Source organism: Scardinius erythrophthalmus (assembly GCF_964197995.2).
Source record: "Scardinius erythrophthalmus genome assembly, chromosome: 22".
NCBI classification, from domain to species: Eukaryota; Metazoa; Chordata; class Actinopteri; order Cypriniformes; family Leuciscidae; genus Scardinius; species Scardinius erythrophthalmus.
This window is the reverse complement of record NC_138242.1, coordinates 23,330,599-23,346,320: the sequence shown is the minus strand read 5'-3', so window position 1 is coordinate 23,346,320 and position 15,722 is coordinate 23,330,599. Positions and strand designations below refer to the sequence as shown.

The 15,722-nt window shown below is 39.0% G+C and overlaps 1 protein-coding gene across 1 annotated transcript; it reads right to left on the bottom strand.

Moving 5' to 3' along the window:
• Window positions 1-6,936: 6,936 nt before the first annotated feature.
• On the bottom strand, window positions 6,937-10,385 carry amer2 (APC membrane recruitment protein 2). The gene has a single exon (XM_081352974.1). The coding sequence runs from the start codon at window positions 10,276-10,278 to the stop codon at window positions 8,314-8,316; it is 1,965 nt and encodes a 654-aa protein (XP_081209100.1). The 5' UTR covers window positions 10,279-10,385; the 3' UTR covers window positions 6,937-8,313.
• Window positions 10,386-15,722: the final 5,337 nt, after the last annotated feature.

The following is a 15,722-nucleotide window of genomic DNA, read 5'->3' as shown; positions in this document are numbered from 1 at the left end:
ATAACATGCTTGACACATTTCATAATATAATTTATAATCATAAAGTTAACATTAAAAGTATTGGACTTCCAACCTTAAATCTATGAGGATTAGAATGAACAATTAAGGCCCGGTTTCACAGACAGGACTTAGATTAAGCCAGGATTAGGCCTTAGTTCAATTAGGACATTTAAGTATCTTTTATAAATGTGCCTTAGGAAAAAACATGACTGGTGTCCATCTTGAGACAAAACAATGGCACTGACATATTTTAAGATGTATCAGTGTAAGTTGCTTTCAGTTAAAACAGCTCAAACATGCATTTTTGTCTGGGACTAGGCTTACATTTTCTATTTTCACTGATCAAAGCAAGTGTCACAACATCTGATACTTGTGGATCTATATATTAGCCTATATATACTTAAATATGTATTTTGTGTAGTCATATAGTCAAATTCATAATTCTTATTATCATACAGTATAATATACATAGCATATAAATAATTATATGCTAAATATGAAATTATTTAAAATAATACACTTTTGTGTATTGTGTATCTCATACTGTCCAACTGATTCACCAGTGTGAACAGGTTATATTGTGTCCATTTTTAGAAATTATAACCTGTTCACACTGGTCACAAAAATCAGATACTTTATGGATCTGGTTTATTTCCTCACAAGTGTCCCAGATCACAATTAAAAATATCTCAAGTAAATATCTCAACTCAATATGATTTTTGATGTCCACATAGTCATTATTTTATTTTTTTACAAAATGAGGGGGGGAAATTGGTGAAATAAATAAATAATGCTGTGTGTGAACATAAGCATCGATTTAACTAACTTTTATTTCTTGAGATCATGTGACCTTGAGCCTCCATGTCAGTGGCAGTGATAGGCAACACAATGCTGACCAATCATGAGTGAATTACTGTTTCATGGTTCATTTATGTTCATTGAACCGTGACAGGGATCCATCAGTGACACTACTGAGGGTTCTTTTGTCAAAGGAACATCACAATAATGTCTGCGATGGTGCCTGTAAATTGACAGTGCGGCAAAATCAGGTTAGAGATGAATCGTTTGCCCTTTCATCATTTCCATGCCCTTTCACTCTCTCTTTCCAGAATGAGGGATGTAACAATGTTACGTTGACAGATCAGATGAGTCTAATTGATAGCATATTGATTAGATAGATTTTTCTTTTTAAATGTATCCACCTCAGGAGGTTTCCCCTAAACTTCACGTTTGAGTTCAGAATGTGCTTGAGTGACTGTGGTGTATATTAGCGGCTCAAACCACACAAGGCATAATACATAAGACTTTTCACTTGCAAACTCTTGGAAAAACATCATTTTGTTCTTGCTGTTTCAGAGATGTAAGACCCTGTTTCCACAGCTCAGACTGAACGAATTATACATGTAAAGTTTGTGAAGTGGATTTATTATTGATGCTGATAGATGCTGAAAGAAACAACGACTGTAAGGAAAGTAAATGACATCATCCACTGGGTAGAGAATGTCAAATTGGTGTAAAAATGAAGAAGAAATATGAAGAATGAAGACACAAAGTATTGTTTTCAAAGCATGAAACTGAAGAGGAACCAAAGGGTGTGTTATTCTCTTGAGGTTGCAGCAAATGAAAGAGTGCGAGGGTGAGAAATGAGATTTGAGTTTCCCAAGTGTGTGAATTTGCACAAACTCACACTGCACCATTCTCACTCCAATCAGTGTCCTCAAAACTCTCCGTCAGTCGCGCGTACCCCCCACCCCCCGGCCCCACCTCCACCTCTCATTGGATGACCTACTGAGGTTGCCATGGAGATTTGTGTAGTAGGGCAAGCGTGTGAAATGAAGGGTGCTGATTTTGAATGGCCAAACCCCCTGTGTGTGATATAATTTCATATGCACAAAAACACATTTTTCTGATCACGCAATCGTGACGCAGACAAACCAACAAATCTCACTCTTAGTTTTGAGCCATTCCTGGTGGCCCGGTGGTGTCATCTCATCTTTTCTGAGAGGGTGATCTTGGCGCCCACTTCGTGCCCAAGGCATCATGACCAAGAAAATTTTTGATAAATAGATATGTAAAAGTTCTGTAATGTACTGTATATACATACATCTTACTATTTTAAATGTCATTAATTTCATTTCTTTTTAATATAGTAATTTTCTTGGATTATTCAAATAATTGTTTCTTAAATTAGTTATTAAAATGGCAAATCTGCTTAGCATATAGCTTTGCCATTTTAACAATAATGTATATTACATTATTATTTATACTTTTAATAATCATACATTATACAATTATGTCAATATGTCAGTTATGACAATTATACATGTCAATTATATTAGAGGCCGTTTACATGACACCGTTTTCGACTAAAAACAGAAAACTTTTTATGCTTTTTGGCTATTCATTTACACGAAAGCAGCATTTTGGGGGCCTGAAACCACAAACTTTGGAAAACGGGTTTCAAAGTGCAAGTTTTTGAAATCGATACCGTTATCGCGGGGGTCGGCAACCCGCGGCTCTTAAGCGCCGCCCTAGTGGCTCCCTGGAGCTTTTTCAAAAATATGAAAATGGAAAAAATATTTTTTGTTTTAATATAATTTCTGTAGGAGGAAAAACATGACAAACATTCTTAACCCTTTCGCACGTACGATCACATCGGTGTGATTAGAACGGTCAGTGCATGACGTGATCAACTGCTAAATTCAAATGTGCTCTCGCGCGTTGGCTGGCGCTGAGCCAGAGACAAGCGCGCTCAGAGCTGTCATATAACACAACTTTTCAGTGTTTTCAACCACATAATGTTTATTTTAGGTTTCAGACATAGAAGTACTAAAAAAACAATACATTTAGAGTTTGTAAAATACACACTGATGTTAAAGGAAGAGGCAATAATAATCCTTTCCATTATAATTAGACACGTTTTATTCATATCAGATACACATTGTGTAAGTAACTTTAAAGTTTACTCTATTCTTCTCCCAGTTCACCAGCCACTTACTTTTATGTATTTTGGGAGAAGTGATGAATTCACGTGTTGTAAATCCAACAGATCCGATTCTCTGAACTGCGTCTGCGGCACAAACTAAGATGGCGGCGCCCATCGCGCATACAGCTTAACTAACGCGATCGTTAATAAAGGTGTGTAAACAACAAAACACTTCCACCTGCATATGTTTGACAATCGGAATATCAGATATTTCATGCCATATCTAACAAATTTGTGAATATTTTGAATAAAAAAGGAAAAATGACATAAAAGCAGATCATCATTAATTCAGCTCTGTTGTTGCTGCGATGTGTCACGTGACACGCAATGACGCGTCACCATGGAAACCATAAAGTGACACATTCTAAATAACGGTCGCCTTGAAAAACTCACGCTGGGGGGGTCAGCCAGAATATTTTAAACTTACGTGTGAAAGGGATAAAGTTTTTCAACGTTGTAAAAACGTGTATAATAAATATATAATTTCAACATTTCTGTCAACGAACATTTAATCATGAATGCTCATTGTAGCCTACTCATCATTTTGATACTAGGGGGCTAATAAAGCTAATATAGACACTTACAGCATGTGTTGCCTTCATTATAAGGCTTATATAAGGCTTTTAATTTTTTGCGGCTCCAGACAGAATTTTTATTATTTTTTTGGTCCAAAATGGCTCTTTCAACATTTTGGGTTGCCGACCCCTGCCCTAGCCCTATAACCCTACCCATAAGTTATCCCGAAAAACACAAAGGAAAAACGTTTCCGTTTTTAGTACATCATTGTCGTGTAAACGTGCCCTTAAACGGGCCAAATTTAGACATGTGACCTATAGACATGAGTGATTTCAGCTGTAGAGTTTTATTTTAACACTATTTACCAATAGTAAGCATTCAGCTTGAGGATATAAATCATTTTCTTTGGAAGCATGTATTCAGAATCCACTTGCCTCAAAAATCATGAATTTTCTCCGGTTGACAGGCTTTTATCAAGGAAATAGGACGGAAAAGAGGAGAAAGAGAGGAAGCAGAGAAAGCAAAATATATTAGAGGTCTACGTTTACTCTGTATCAGGTTACATGTCAACTAAAAGCAGACAAACAGGAAAAACAGGGAGCGTTTCACTCACAGCACTTCAAGTACAAAACAAAAGTTCAATCTTGGATAGCAGGCAAACCCTTGAGAAGTTTTAAGCAACCGTTTCCAGTTTCCCCTGGAGATGAAGGAAAGAGTGTTTCTGAGAAAAAAGGGGCGTGAGTGAAACTGTCCATGGATTTTTAACACAAGTTGTTCAGAGAAATGCTGCTCTATTTGTTACTATTGTGTGTTTCTGAATTGTTTAGCTTTTAGGATCATTATCAGCCCACAAATGTAGTTTAGTCAGATGGCTTTTCATCAAATCAGACAATCCTCCACTCAGTCTTGAATATACAGCACTCTTTCTCTGCCTTTCTTTCACATGTTTGTGTAAATGCACTCTTATGTATCTTCTCTCTGTTCATTGTAATCAAATTTAATTTGATTCCACCCAAGCAAAGCCCCTTCTAAATAGACCCCCTTGCTCACACTCACTTCATAACACAGTTTTTTGTTTCTGTTTTCTCTCTCTCTCTTCTATCCTCTCTCACCCTAGCACAAGCTAAACAAAAGCCACAGGATACAGGATGCAAGCATAGAACAAGGAGATGCAGAAACTAAAATATTATGTGGGCAAAAAGCAACACGAACATTATATTATAGTAGTTTTTTAAAACAATTTGGCAAATGTATGGCTCTTAAAAATATGAAATGTACATGTTTTTACTGTCTACTAAAAAAATAAATGCCTATTTAAAAAAATAACAATATATATAAACTGTAAAAAAGTAAGAATTCATGCTGCCTTCAAATTTTAAGTTCAGCCAACTCGAAATGTGAAATTTTACTAATTGACAACTTGGATATTTAAGTTGACTAAACTTAAAATTTTAAGGCAGAACAAACACTTGCTTTTTTAAGTTAAAACTACTTTTTTTTTACACTTCTGTTTAAAAATTACTAAAATGTATCATGTCTCCATAAAAATATTAAGAAGCACAACTGTTTACAATTTTGATAGTAATAATGGTGCATTCAAGTCATGTTGGAAAGGAGTTGAACACAACACCATATATATAGCCTAATGATTCAATTTACAGCACCTTCATAACTTGAATAATACCATAAAGCAAAAACATGCATGCACATTCTTTATTCAGCATTTTCTAAGCAGAACTTAATTTGTTTTGCTTTGACCAAATAAACTTGAACATACCAATAAGAAAAGTTTCTTAAGCATCAAATTAGCATTTTAGAATGATCTGAAGAATCGTGTTACAGTCAATACTGGAGTAATGACAGCTGAAAATTAGGTTTGGAATAAAGTACATTTTCAAATATTAAAATAGAAATAAGTTATTTTAATGCAGCCTCGGTGAGCATAATCGATTTCTAAACAGCCAGAGTATATATACCACAGTAATGATTCTGCCTCTGGTCCTGGTTTTGGAACAGATTCTGAGCTTATTAAACAGACCCTAAGCCCCTGCGGGTGTTAAACCGAGGATAGAGCCCTGGGGTATCCCATCCGGCTCTCAGGTGAGATGAGAGCTATAATGAGAATATGAGCTCAGGGATCATCAGGTTAAGCCACCCCCTTCCGTCAGCCACATTAGTTGATACACCAACACATCGTGCCCCAACTGCCAGTATTCTAGATCTGCTGTCTAATTCAAAGAGATACTATGTTTACATTGTATTTATTCTACTGTGAAAACTGTTTACATGTTACCATTTTTTCGGACATGTCATTAATACCATGGTATTCTTTGAAGTATATACACAAAAACAAGTACAGTTTAAAAATGATGATATATGAATATAAAATATCATGGTATACCAAATTACCGTAGTTTACAATCACTGAAGCATAGTAACGCTAATGTTTTTTGTTTTTTTTTTGTAAATAAACCATGTTTCTCTCCATTTGACCCTGTTCTCTCTCTCTCTCTCTCTCATTCACAGAATCAGGCCTTTGAAAACTAGGCCATCCAACCATTAGTCACACATACACACTCACAGCCAGCTTTGCTTATGCATACAGCAGTAATGTCTAATTTTCTGCTACCATACACACACACACACACACACACACACACACACACACACGCACGCACGCAAGCACGCACACACACACACACACACACACACAGATAAAACACATTTTAAAGGGTAAATCCAGATGACCCAATTACAGCGCAGTCATGGCGAATGCTAACTAATTCTTTAGAAGATGGCAGTTAATAGCTTTGCACACATAAACATACACACACTCCAGCTGTTTTCTCATAGGGATGATATCAGAGAGTTATGGTGTTACATAAGACTTTTACATAAGAAGCCACACTGCAGTGAGAGCTGCTCAGGAGTGAATGTTTTTCGCTGCACCATTACTGTTGGGACTGCACCAAATCCCCCCTTCAGAAACACACACACACACACACACACATCTATGTCTCCATCCACTTGGCCTTAATGAACAAGCACTAAATCGAGCATAGCTCTTTCTTATCTGTATTCACTCCACACGCACTTCCTTCTTTCACCTCACCTCCCAAAACCACATCAATAACAGATCCATGACAATGGAAGCCCATAATTTCCCCCCATAACCCACAGTAAACACCTCCCTTTGTCAACCGGATTCACACCGACAGCTAAACCCAGACCAACTTTCTTCTTCCTTCCTAACGGGTGGGATTTAAATCCCAGCAGACTGTGGCTGGCTGCAAAAAAGACAACCTCGATGCTCTTTACGTCCCTGCGATTAAAATAGATAACATCTAAGCTGCCCACATGGCCCTGTTATGTGTGTGGAAAATGATGCATGCATTCGCACTTGATAGATAGATGTCCACTTCCTGGATGTACACAGAGAGTTGTTTTATTTATTAAATAATTCACAATTTAAAAGGGAACATCATAAAAGAAAGAGAGCATATCATAAAAGAAAGAAGGCATGTCATAGACCTTCTGAAGAGAAAATGTTTTACAGCTTACAAATAAAATGTCCCAGTGGTGAAGAGCTTTTAAAAAACAGTCAAAAATAAACAGCCAAATACTGCAAAAATAATTTTCTTAATCACTATTTTTGTCTTGTAAAATACTTTAAAAATTTAAATTTTATCCATTTTAAGGATACTTTGATTTTTCTATACTGTAAAAACAGAAAAAAACACTGATTAAGCAAATGATTTCTGCAGTGATTGCTCACAAATCTGAGAGCCAAAGGGTGGTGACATCTCCAGGAGAACGACCACATGACGGAAGACATTTAACTCTTGATACATATGGGCTTCTTCATATCTCTCTATCCTTTATTCATTGAGCAGTGAGCAGGCAAAAAAAAAAAAAACAGACCTGTGTGTAGAGTCATGCTACATTCAAAATTATCCAGCTCAGTATGTCCAGTTTAGCGAGTGTAGTACAAATCACTGTGAAAAAAGGAGGATACTCATGATCCGGAGATTTATTTTTTGCAAGTAGTGTTTTCCAAAAGACTAAACAAGCAGTGCACACATATCCACAGTGAGGTCACCGGGAGGTCCATGTCCGATATAAAAGAGTTACAAAAGTGGAGATTCAATAAAAAGTACGATTTTCTTTTCATCAATGTCAATAGGAAGTCACGTTGTGTGATACGAAAGAGTGTCTCGAACAAAAGGCTGTGTTCCCTGATCCAGTTTGAGTGTACAAGACTCCATGCAGCTTTATTTAGGAGTGTCAGAAGTGCTTGGTTTCATCTCACACAGTTCAAAAATTCATTACATGTAAAATACTGGAGAGATGAAGATCGCAGCTGCGTTTTACACAGTGCTTATGGGATGACAGAGCAAGAAATTACCACAGTTTCACTTATTCCAATGGAAAGGAATGAGAAGCTTTTTGATATTAAACATTCTTCTTAGGATCAGCATTCTCACTGTATTATTCCTCTTTAAAAGGCTGGTAAGGTAAAAACAAAAACAAAAAACAAGAAAAAAACTCAAGCTTACATTATTATGAATGTCATGTGTTACATATTGCAGTGCATTCTACAAAAATCTTAATTATATTAGGGTGTAATATGCAACATCACAATTCATTTAAAAAATGTAAAAACAGTTATAGTAACAGATATAGTCCTCAGTAGACGGGTGAAATAAAAAAAGTGGAGGTTGATTGCTTCATATAAAAAAAACATTGTTTTGGCCTAAAGCTCTTGTGATAGATTTCTATTGTCAGAAATTTCTGATGGGCCTCCAAGCTTTCTACTTCCTGCTTTGTGAGGTGGGGGTGCTCTTGTTGCCAGAACGACGGACAGGAACCTTCGAGACAGGGATTCGAGTGCGTGGTGGGGCATCTGTCTTTTTAGGCGGGGTGGTTGAAGTGGGGCTAAGATTAGAAGACAGTGCTCCTTGGCTGGAAGAGTGGGATGGTGGTGTTTGCCTCACACTAATGGGGATCTTGGAATCTCGAGGTAAGCTGGTGCTGCCTTTCATGGATCGGAATGAGGAAGTGACAGAAGACGAGAATTTGGGGGAAGGCAAGTTAGTTTTTAGGTCACCTGCAGATTTTGTTGGTGAACTCACATCATCGTCTGAGCCAGCAGCACTAGGGCTGTCGGGATCATAGAGGTCGTAGAGCGCATCTCCGGAGCAGCTGTCCTTCAGCAGGCCGTCCCGGCGGAGAAAGGTGCTGTCTTCATCCTCTGGGCCAGGTGTGGGAGAGTCCCAGTAGCCTTCATCACTTGGTGGGGCATCCTGGAGTTCTTTATCAACAGGGGGAGGTGAGGGACGAGAGGGTTGCTGCTTTCCCATCTTGCAAACTCCGCTCACAGGGATCTTACTGAGCCCAAGTGCCTTCACTTGAGGTGGCCTCTTCTCAAGACGGGTTGGTGCATGATGCAGAACAGGCTCTGTACGTCGTAGCGCTGGTGAGTCTTCAACCTTCTGGGGTAACATATGCCATAGACCCTGCATGTCAGCATCATCAACACCCTCAGGACTAGCCATCTCCTCCCCTCCACCCATGTAGGCAACAACTCCACTACCCTGTGGCTTTTTGGGAGCTGCACGTGGTCTTTGGTGGGCTGGAATGTAGCAAGAAGCATGGATAGATGTAAGACTACTGACCTGGGGAGGAAGTGGAGGCTTGGCAGGAGAGCATCTCTCAGAGTTCGTCCCGGCTCCACTTAATCTGCGACCCATGCAGCCCCCACTACTGCTACCAGTTCCACTGCTCGTGGCACTTCCCCCATTCCCAGAATCCTCTTCTGGGTCAGCGATGATGTCACCACAGCCTGTTAAAGAATCAAAGCTTTTTAGTGAAGTAACGTCGGTGAACATGGAGCATAAGCGATCCACAGATTGCTCGGATTGTGGGTCAGCTGTGCTGTGCTCCATTGGGGGGGTCAAAGCACAGGTCGGAATGGAGGACAAAAGTTCTGAAGCGCCTTGTTTATCATGTTGAAGCCCTTCTGTCTGGACTCGGACTGGAGAAGGAGTAGGAGACTCTTCAGTGACTGTGTGTTGTCGGGAAAGAGGAGGACTAGAGTAACCACACTCCACTTCATTAGTATCTTGTAATTCTTGCATAGACGTTGCCTTCCATTTCTCAGCATCCCCTGGGAGAGGAGTCTTCTCAAATACTTGCGGCAGGGGCTCAAGAGTCAGTGTCATGTCCTTCTCTGTTTCCACGCTGCCAGAGCTAGAGGAAAGTATTAGGTCTCCCTCCTTCACCTCTTTAGCTACCTCCAAGGAGTCCTCTTGAACCTGGGGCTTCCGCCGCCAACGCATGCTGCTAAACAGCCCCTTAAGCCCTCGTCCTCTTCGTCCCACAGTAGAAGTTCCATCCCCTGCACGGCTGCTGCTCCGACGCAGTAAAGAGAAGAAGCTGAAAGACTTGGTGATGGAGCTGCGGAGGGGGGCGTTGGATACACCATCTGGCGTGCCGGCGTGGAGCTGGTCGCTACTGGCAGATTCCTCTTTCCGGTGGCCTTCAAGCTCTGACGGAGTGTCCGTTATTAAGCCATCATGGGTTTTGCTCCTAACCAGCTCCAGTGTCTTGCCAGCGGCTTTACCGGTGGACTCCCCTTTGTTCCTGACAGAGAAAATACTCGGCATGCTGCTGCCGGACTTACGCTTGCCGAACAGCTTGAAGGCGGCTTTGTTGAGCTTTCCTGGTGGCTGAGGGTCACATGGAGGTGGTTCACTGCATTCGTTTTGAGCCTCCATCTCTGCCACTATGTCTGCTGCACCCTCTGTTCTTCTTTCTTTTTTCTTCTCCCTTTATTTTACCTTGTCTCTAACTGCTTCTGTCCTTTTCCTCTCCACTTCTATCTGCTGCCTTTGCTTGTCGGTGTTCTCCCTGCCTCGCTCTCTTTCTCTCTCACTGGTGGCTGCGCCTGACAGTCTCTATGGTAACTGGGAGGGTTAAGCAGCTTTCGTCAGCGCTGGAGGCGAGCCAGCTCTTTTTTCTCCGCCCCCACAGCTCGCCCCCTCCGTACACACAAACACACCCTCATCCCCCACACTGCAAACATCAGATATCCTTCTCCTCTTTCTTGCCTCAATTATTCTCTTATTATCTCACTGAAGACGCATGATATGCATCTATCTGTGGGCTGTGAAGAATGGGTGTATTGCTTTTTAAAATCATGATTGTCGTCATGTACATGTGAGCGCAACTGTGTACAAATATGTGTGTGCGTGTGTACATAATAAACAAAGTTTTTGCATTCCTTACCCGTGTTTTTATAGAGGTTATAATGGTATTAGTGTTGCATTTTTGGATTTGTTTTGAAATGCAATCACATCTGGAACGTTTCCAGAAATGCTATAATGATCAGGAGTGTTAGAGGAAATAAATGGGAGTGAGCACAAACCTCTCAGTGTAAATGAGAATAAGCCACTGAAAATCCCCCTCAGATGAAAAGGCTCAGGAAGAAATTTGAGTTGTCTGGTTGCTGTAGAGTCTGTACTTAGGATTTAAGCAAAAGCTGCTGATTTGAGAAATTACAAGTATGAAGACATGAGGCAGATTTAGATAAACATTTCAGTCACTTATAATGAATGCATGCACAACACACTTGAAATGGTTTAGAGAAATGGCTGATGAAATTTAAATGAGATTAGATCAGCTCACGCTGGTGGTCCTCACCTGTTCTGGGCCGTCTGGAGTGGTTGATCATATTCAACGTATCCTTCAATAACCCGCAGTCCATCTGCCCCCAGCATATGGGCCCAGGGGGACTCCTGTTACCACACTCCTCCAATGTTACACAAGAGCAATTAGTTAGTCCAATTGTGTGCAAAAGTAGTTAACAACTGAAAGCTTTCGGGTTTTCTTTTTTTAGTGGTTGAAATATATACAAGGAGACATTTGGTGAGAAACATTATACTTTATAAATGTTGTGGCAGAACTAATAGACAAGGTTCCCACACATTTAGACAATGACTTTCCCAAGACTTTTCTAGTCTTTCATATATACTGGAGGGACATGTCTCCCCTACTTCTTGTGAAATAATCACCCTAGAAATAAAACATTATACCCAGCCACATGGTCTTTAAGACCAAAAAATAGTCTTTACCAGTCGCTTTGGGCTGCATGAACATGTAATCAGTAAGTGGTAATCTGCTATGGGTAGCCCTCACTTACTTGCCTTTCAGTTGGGACTTCCGGGTGGACCTTACATCAACTAATTAATATTCATGAAGCAGGCTGATAAGGTCTACAATCTGTATTTAAAAAATAATAATAATCATAATTTTATGGAGATTGCATTTGCAAAGTGAAATTTATAACAATGTTTTTTTTTCTGAACAAATAGAAAAATAACACTGAAATAAGACTCTTTGCATTAAAAGTGTACCAATAATGCACAACATTTTTTACATTTATTAATCTAGGTTAGTGTTAATTTATTCACTGTTAATTATGTTCATTAATTTATGCCTACTGAACTGCTAAAAATATTTACTATAAATATTGTCTTTGACTTCGTTTGAGATTTTATTAATTTCTATGTATTTTCCAGGCCTAGAAATCTCATTAACTATTTTCATTTCCAGTTTTTCCTTGATTGTGAGAAGTCTAAATAGAATGCAAGCGAATCAGGGCTAAATAATGATACCTACATCCTCACTTTGGCCTCTTCCCTTATTTTTAAGTTTCCCCTAAGACAGCTTGAATAAATCCCCATGAAACTGATGTGCCCACCCATCCACCCCTATCTGTATACAGGCCTCCTCTTCCACCTCACTGGTATGAAACAATGTCTACATTCACACAATGTACAGGGGGGGGGGGGGGGGGGGGCGGAGCACACAGTGTGTGTATGTGTGAAGGGAAGCCACCGTGCAGCAGTTTCAGCGAGGTCAGGTCTTCCTGGTCTCTGGTTCAGCTTTGGTTCCAGGTCTACTGCGCTGGACCAAAACTCCCCACCTGTGTTTGTCATTTCTGTCAGCAGCCCCTGAGGCATGGCGGCTGGAATGTGCCACCACGCCACTTGTTTCTTCGGGTCAGTTTGGGTCTGTATACTCATTCTCCAATCTCGGGGCCACGGGAGGCCTGTCTGCTTGAGGGTAGAAAGGGAGAAAAATTAACCAAAGCCACAAATTAAGAGACCAACACAAAGAAACAAACAGAAAAACACAGAGACCTTAAACAATCTGAAACCACTTCAGTTTGCAGTCCATTTTTTTAGGTTCCACCTTGGTGGATTAACACAGTGCTCACATAACTAACATCCCTGTCACTGCCAAGGACAAAACTCTCATGAGAAACAAGCTAGGACATTTGAAAGAGAATAGAGCGAGACTGTTTGCTAATAAGGGTGTGCTGGCCAGATTTTACAATTCTGCTTTCCTCTCCATTATCTTTATCTGAAAAGGACAAAGGTGTTCACAGATTCTTCAAAGCACAGCATAGCTCTTATTGTGGAGTTTTTCGTCAAGTTTGATCAGAGACATCAATAATGGCAGTGATTTAAACCAAAGACAAATCTTTTCATGAACTGAGGCATAATGCAGTTGCCACTCAAATAGAGGACAAAGAGTGCTTTAAACTATTTTAACCTTAAACTGTGTTTAACCTTCCCACAGACAAGTTTAACGTGCTATTGAAAAAGAGATTGTTCAAACATGGTTGTTATGTCAGATATATCATCATCATCTGAATCCACAGCTGTTTATTGTGTTAACAGGTCAGGTAGCGTCTTTATTTGCTTATGAGGAGGGAGAGGCACAGAAACGCATCAGGGTGAACTGAGAAAATACTTTGTTTACCAAGGATTGGGAATTCAGAACAAGTATTCAAAACTGGTTTTATTTGCTTTATACTAATAGCAAATGATTTTCATAAAGCCATAATGGAGATATAAAGCAACATATTGAGATATAAATGAACAATTATGAGATTAAGATAAAGTATATGATGGGGGGGGGGGGGGGGGGGGCTGTCTTTGGAATTTCTTAGCGGTTTGTAGAATAGAGGGTTTGTAACTTTGATCAAAATAGGGTCTGTGAAGAACATTGATTGAAAAGATGTTCACACTTTGTTTTACAGAATGAATAAATATGACAAAAATTCAACATCACCGTAATAAGAAATTTCCCGAGGCCACCATGAGGTTCGGAAATATCGCAAAACATGATTACGGTATAGGTTACATTTTTAAATGGCCCCACTCACTCAACAGAAATCCCTTATTCTTGCTCGCTGAGAGGCTTTGTCTTATTAATACATCCTGACCCGCGGATGGATTTCATGTGCGTCCCGTCACCGGTTTTCAGATTTGCAAAACAAACACGGCTTACGGAGTCACGTGACACAGCTTTACACCCCATTGTGACCTCTTGTTGAAGGTGAGAATTTCAAGAAAGCACATTAAATTCTTGAATGTGAGCAAAAAAACTGAAAAGCTTTTATATCATAGGCTAAACCATTCAAAACGAACATGAACATTGAATATTGAGGGGGGAAATCTTGATAAGTGGCCTGCCTGAAGAAGTTTGTTTACATCCACAGACCATAGTATCACACAGTATCACATCCAGGTTCAACCACCATTTATGGAGACACAGTATTATAATGAAAGAATAAGTGATTACATCATTCTATGGGATGTTTGGATGAATCTGAGTGCTTATTACATGGACACATTTCACTTATCATGCACAAACTATTGTTATTTGCTGATTTTTTTAGATGCAGGCTACTTCTGCTTAGATGAAGGACAAAATACTTGAGTGTACACACATTTCACTCACACTGGCCTTTGTGTGTGTATATCTTTACAGACATACAGCAGACTATCATCTAGGGCCACTTTGCAGGGATTAGTGATAATTCCCATTTCGTCTAGTGATCCTCTTCCAGTCAGTCAGTAATACCTAGGTCCCGAGGGTTTTGGCCCAATAATCACTTTTATGATGTGCTTCCAAACGCAAGATGGATGACAGACGGGTGCTTACATCTAGCAGTGTGGTAAGATACAGACAGCCTCTTAATCATTTTGAGATGGTAGGCTACTCAATGAGTTACTAATTTGGCCCTCATTTGACTACATAGGCTATGAAAAATAAGACACTTTTGTAATCAGCTTAACTTGAGCTCTCTATACCAAGTTCACATACTGTAGGCTACTATCTGTTCTAAATAGTTGATCAGATTAGAATTAGTATGTCCCAAATCATAATATACTGATACATTTTTTTATTGGAATGAGCTCATAGTCTAGTTTGACCTAGAAAAATAACCATCCCATATAATAAATATATTTTTTATATATTTTTCAATATTTAGGCGACAGGTATTAACTATATTTCTTTATTGTTTTATTATATACCATTCTAAGTTTAGAATAATTAAGATTTGTGTGTGTTTGAAAGAAGTCTCTTATATTAACCAATGCTGCTTTTATTTGATAGAACATTCTGAGATATTATTACAATTTAAAGAACAATTATCTTTTTGAATGTTTAAAAATATGATCAGTTTAATGCCTCCTTGCGGAATAAAAAATTCTCATTGTTAAATCTTACTTACCTCAAAGATAATATTAAGAAATGTTTCTTGAGCACCAAATCAGCATATTAGAATGTTTGAAGGGTCATGTAACAGTGAAGACTGGAGTAATGTCGCTGAAAATTCAGCTTTTAAAATATATTCAGATTATAAACAGTTCTTTTAAATTGTAATAATCCTTCAGAATATTAGTTTTAACTGTATATTTGATCAAATAAATGCAGCCTTGGTGAACATAAAAGATTTCTTTCAAAAAAATTAAACAATCACAACACTTATTACATATATTGTTGCACATGTATAATAATTTCCGAGGTAGTTTATAATCTGCAATTGCTTTTGTATGTGACAATGACAGATTGCTGTAGATTAATTCAGATTAGTAGCCGTAATGATTTATTGTATTCTCATATAATCACTTATAAGTAAATATGACCTTTGACCTGCTCTGTGACATCACATTAACCTTTTGAGTTCCTAACTAACCCCCCCACAATCGACCAGACCGCACATGGGACACTTGTGTGTAGGGCATCTCTGTAGTCATCCTTCATTCTGGACAGCATCTATCTTTTCACCCTTCAAGATAACAAGTGACATGGAATGAATGAAGTTTTGAGTCTGAACACATAAAAAAAAAAAAAAAAAAAA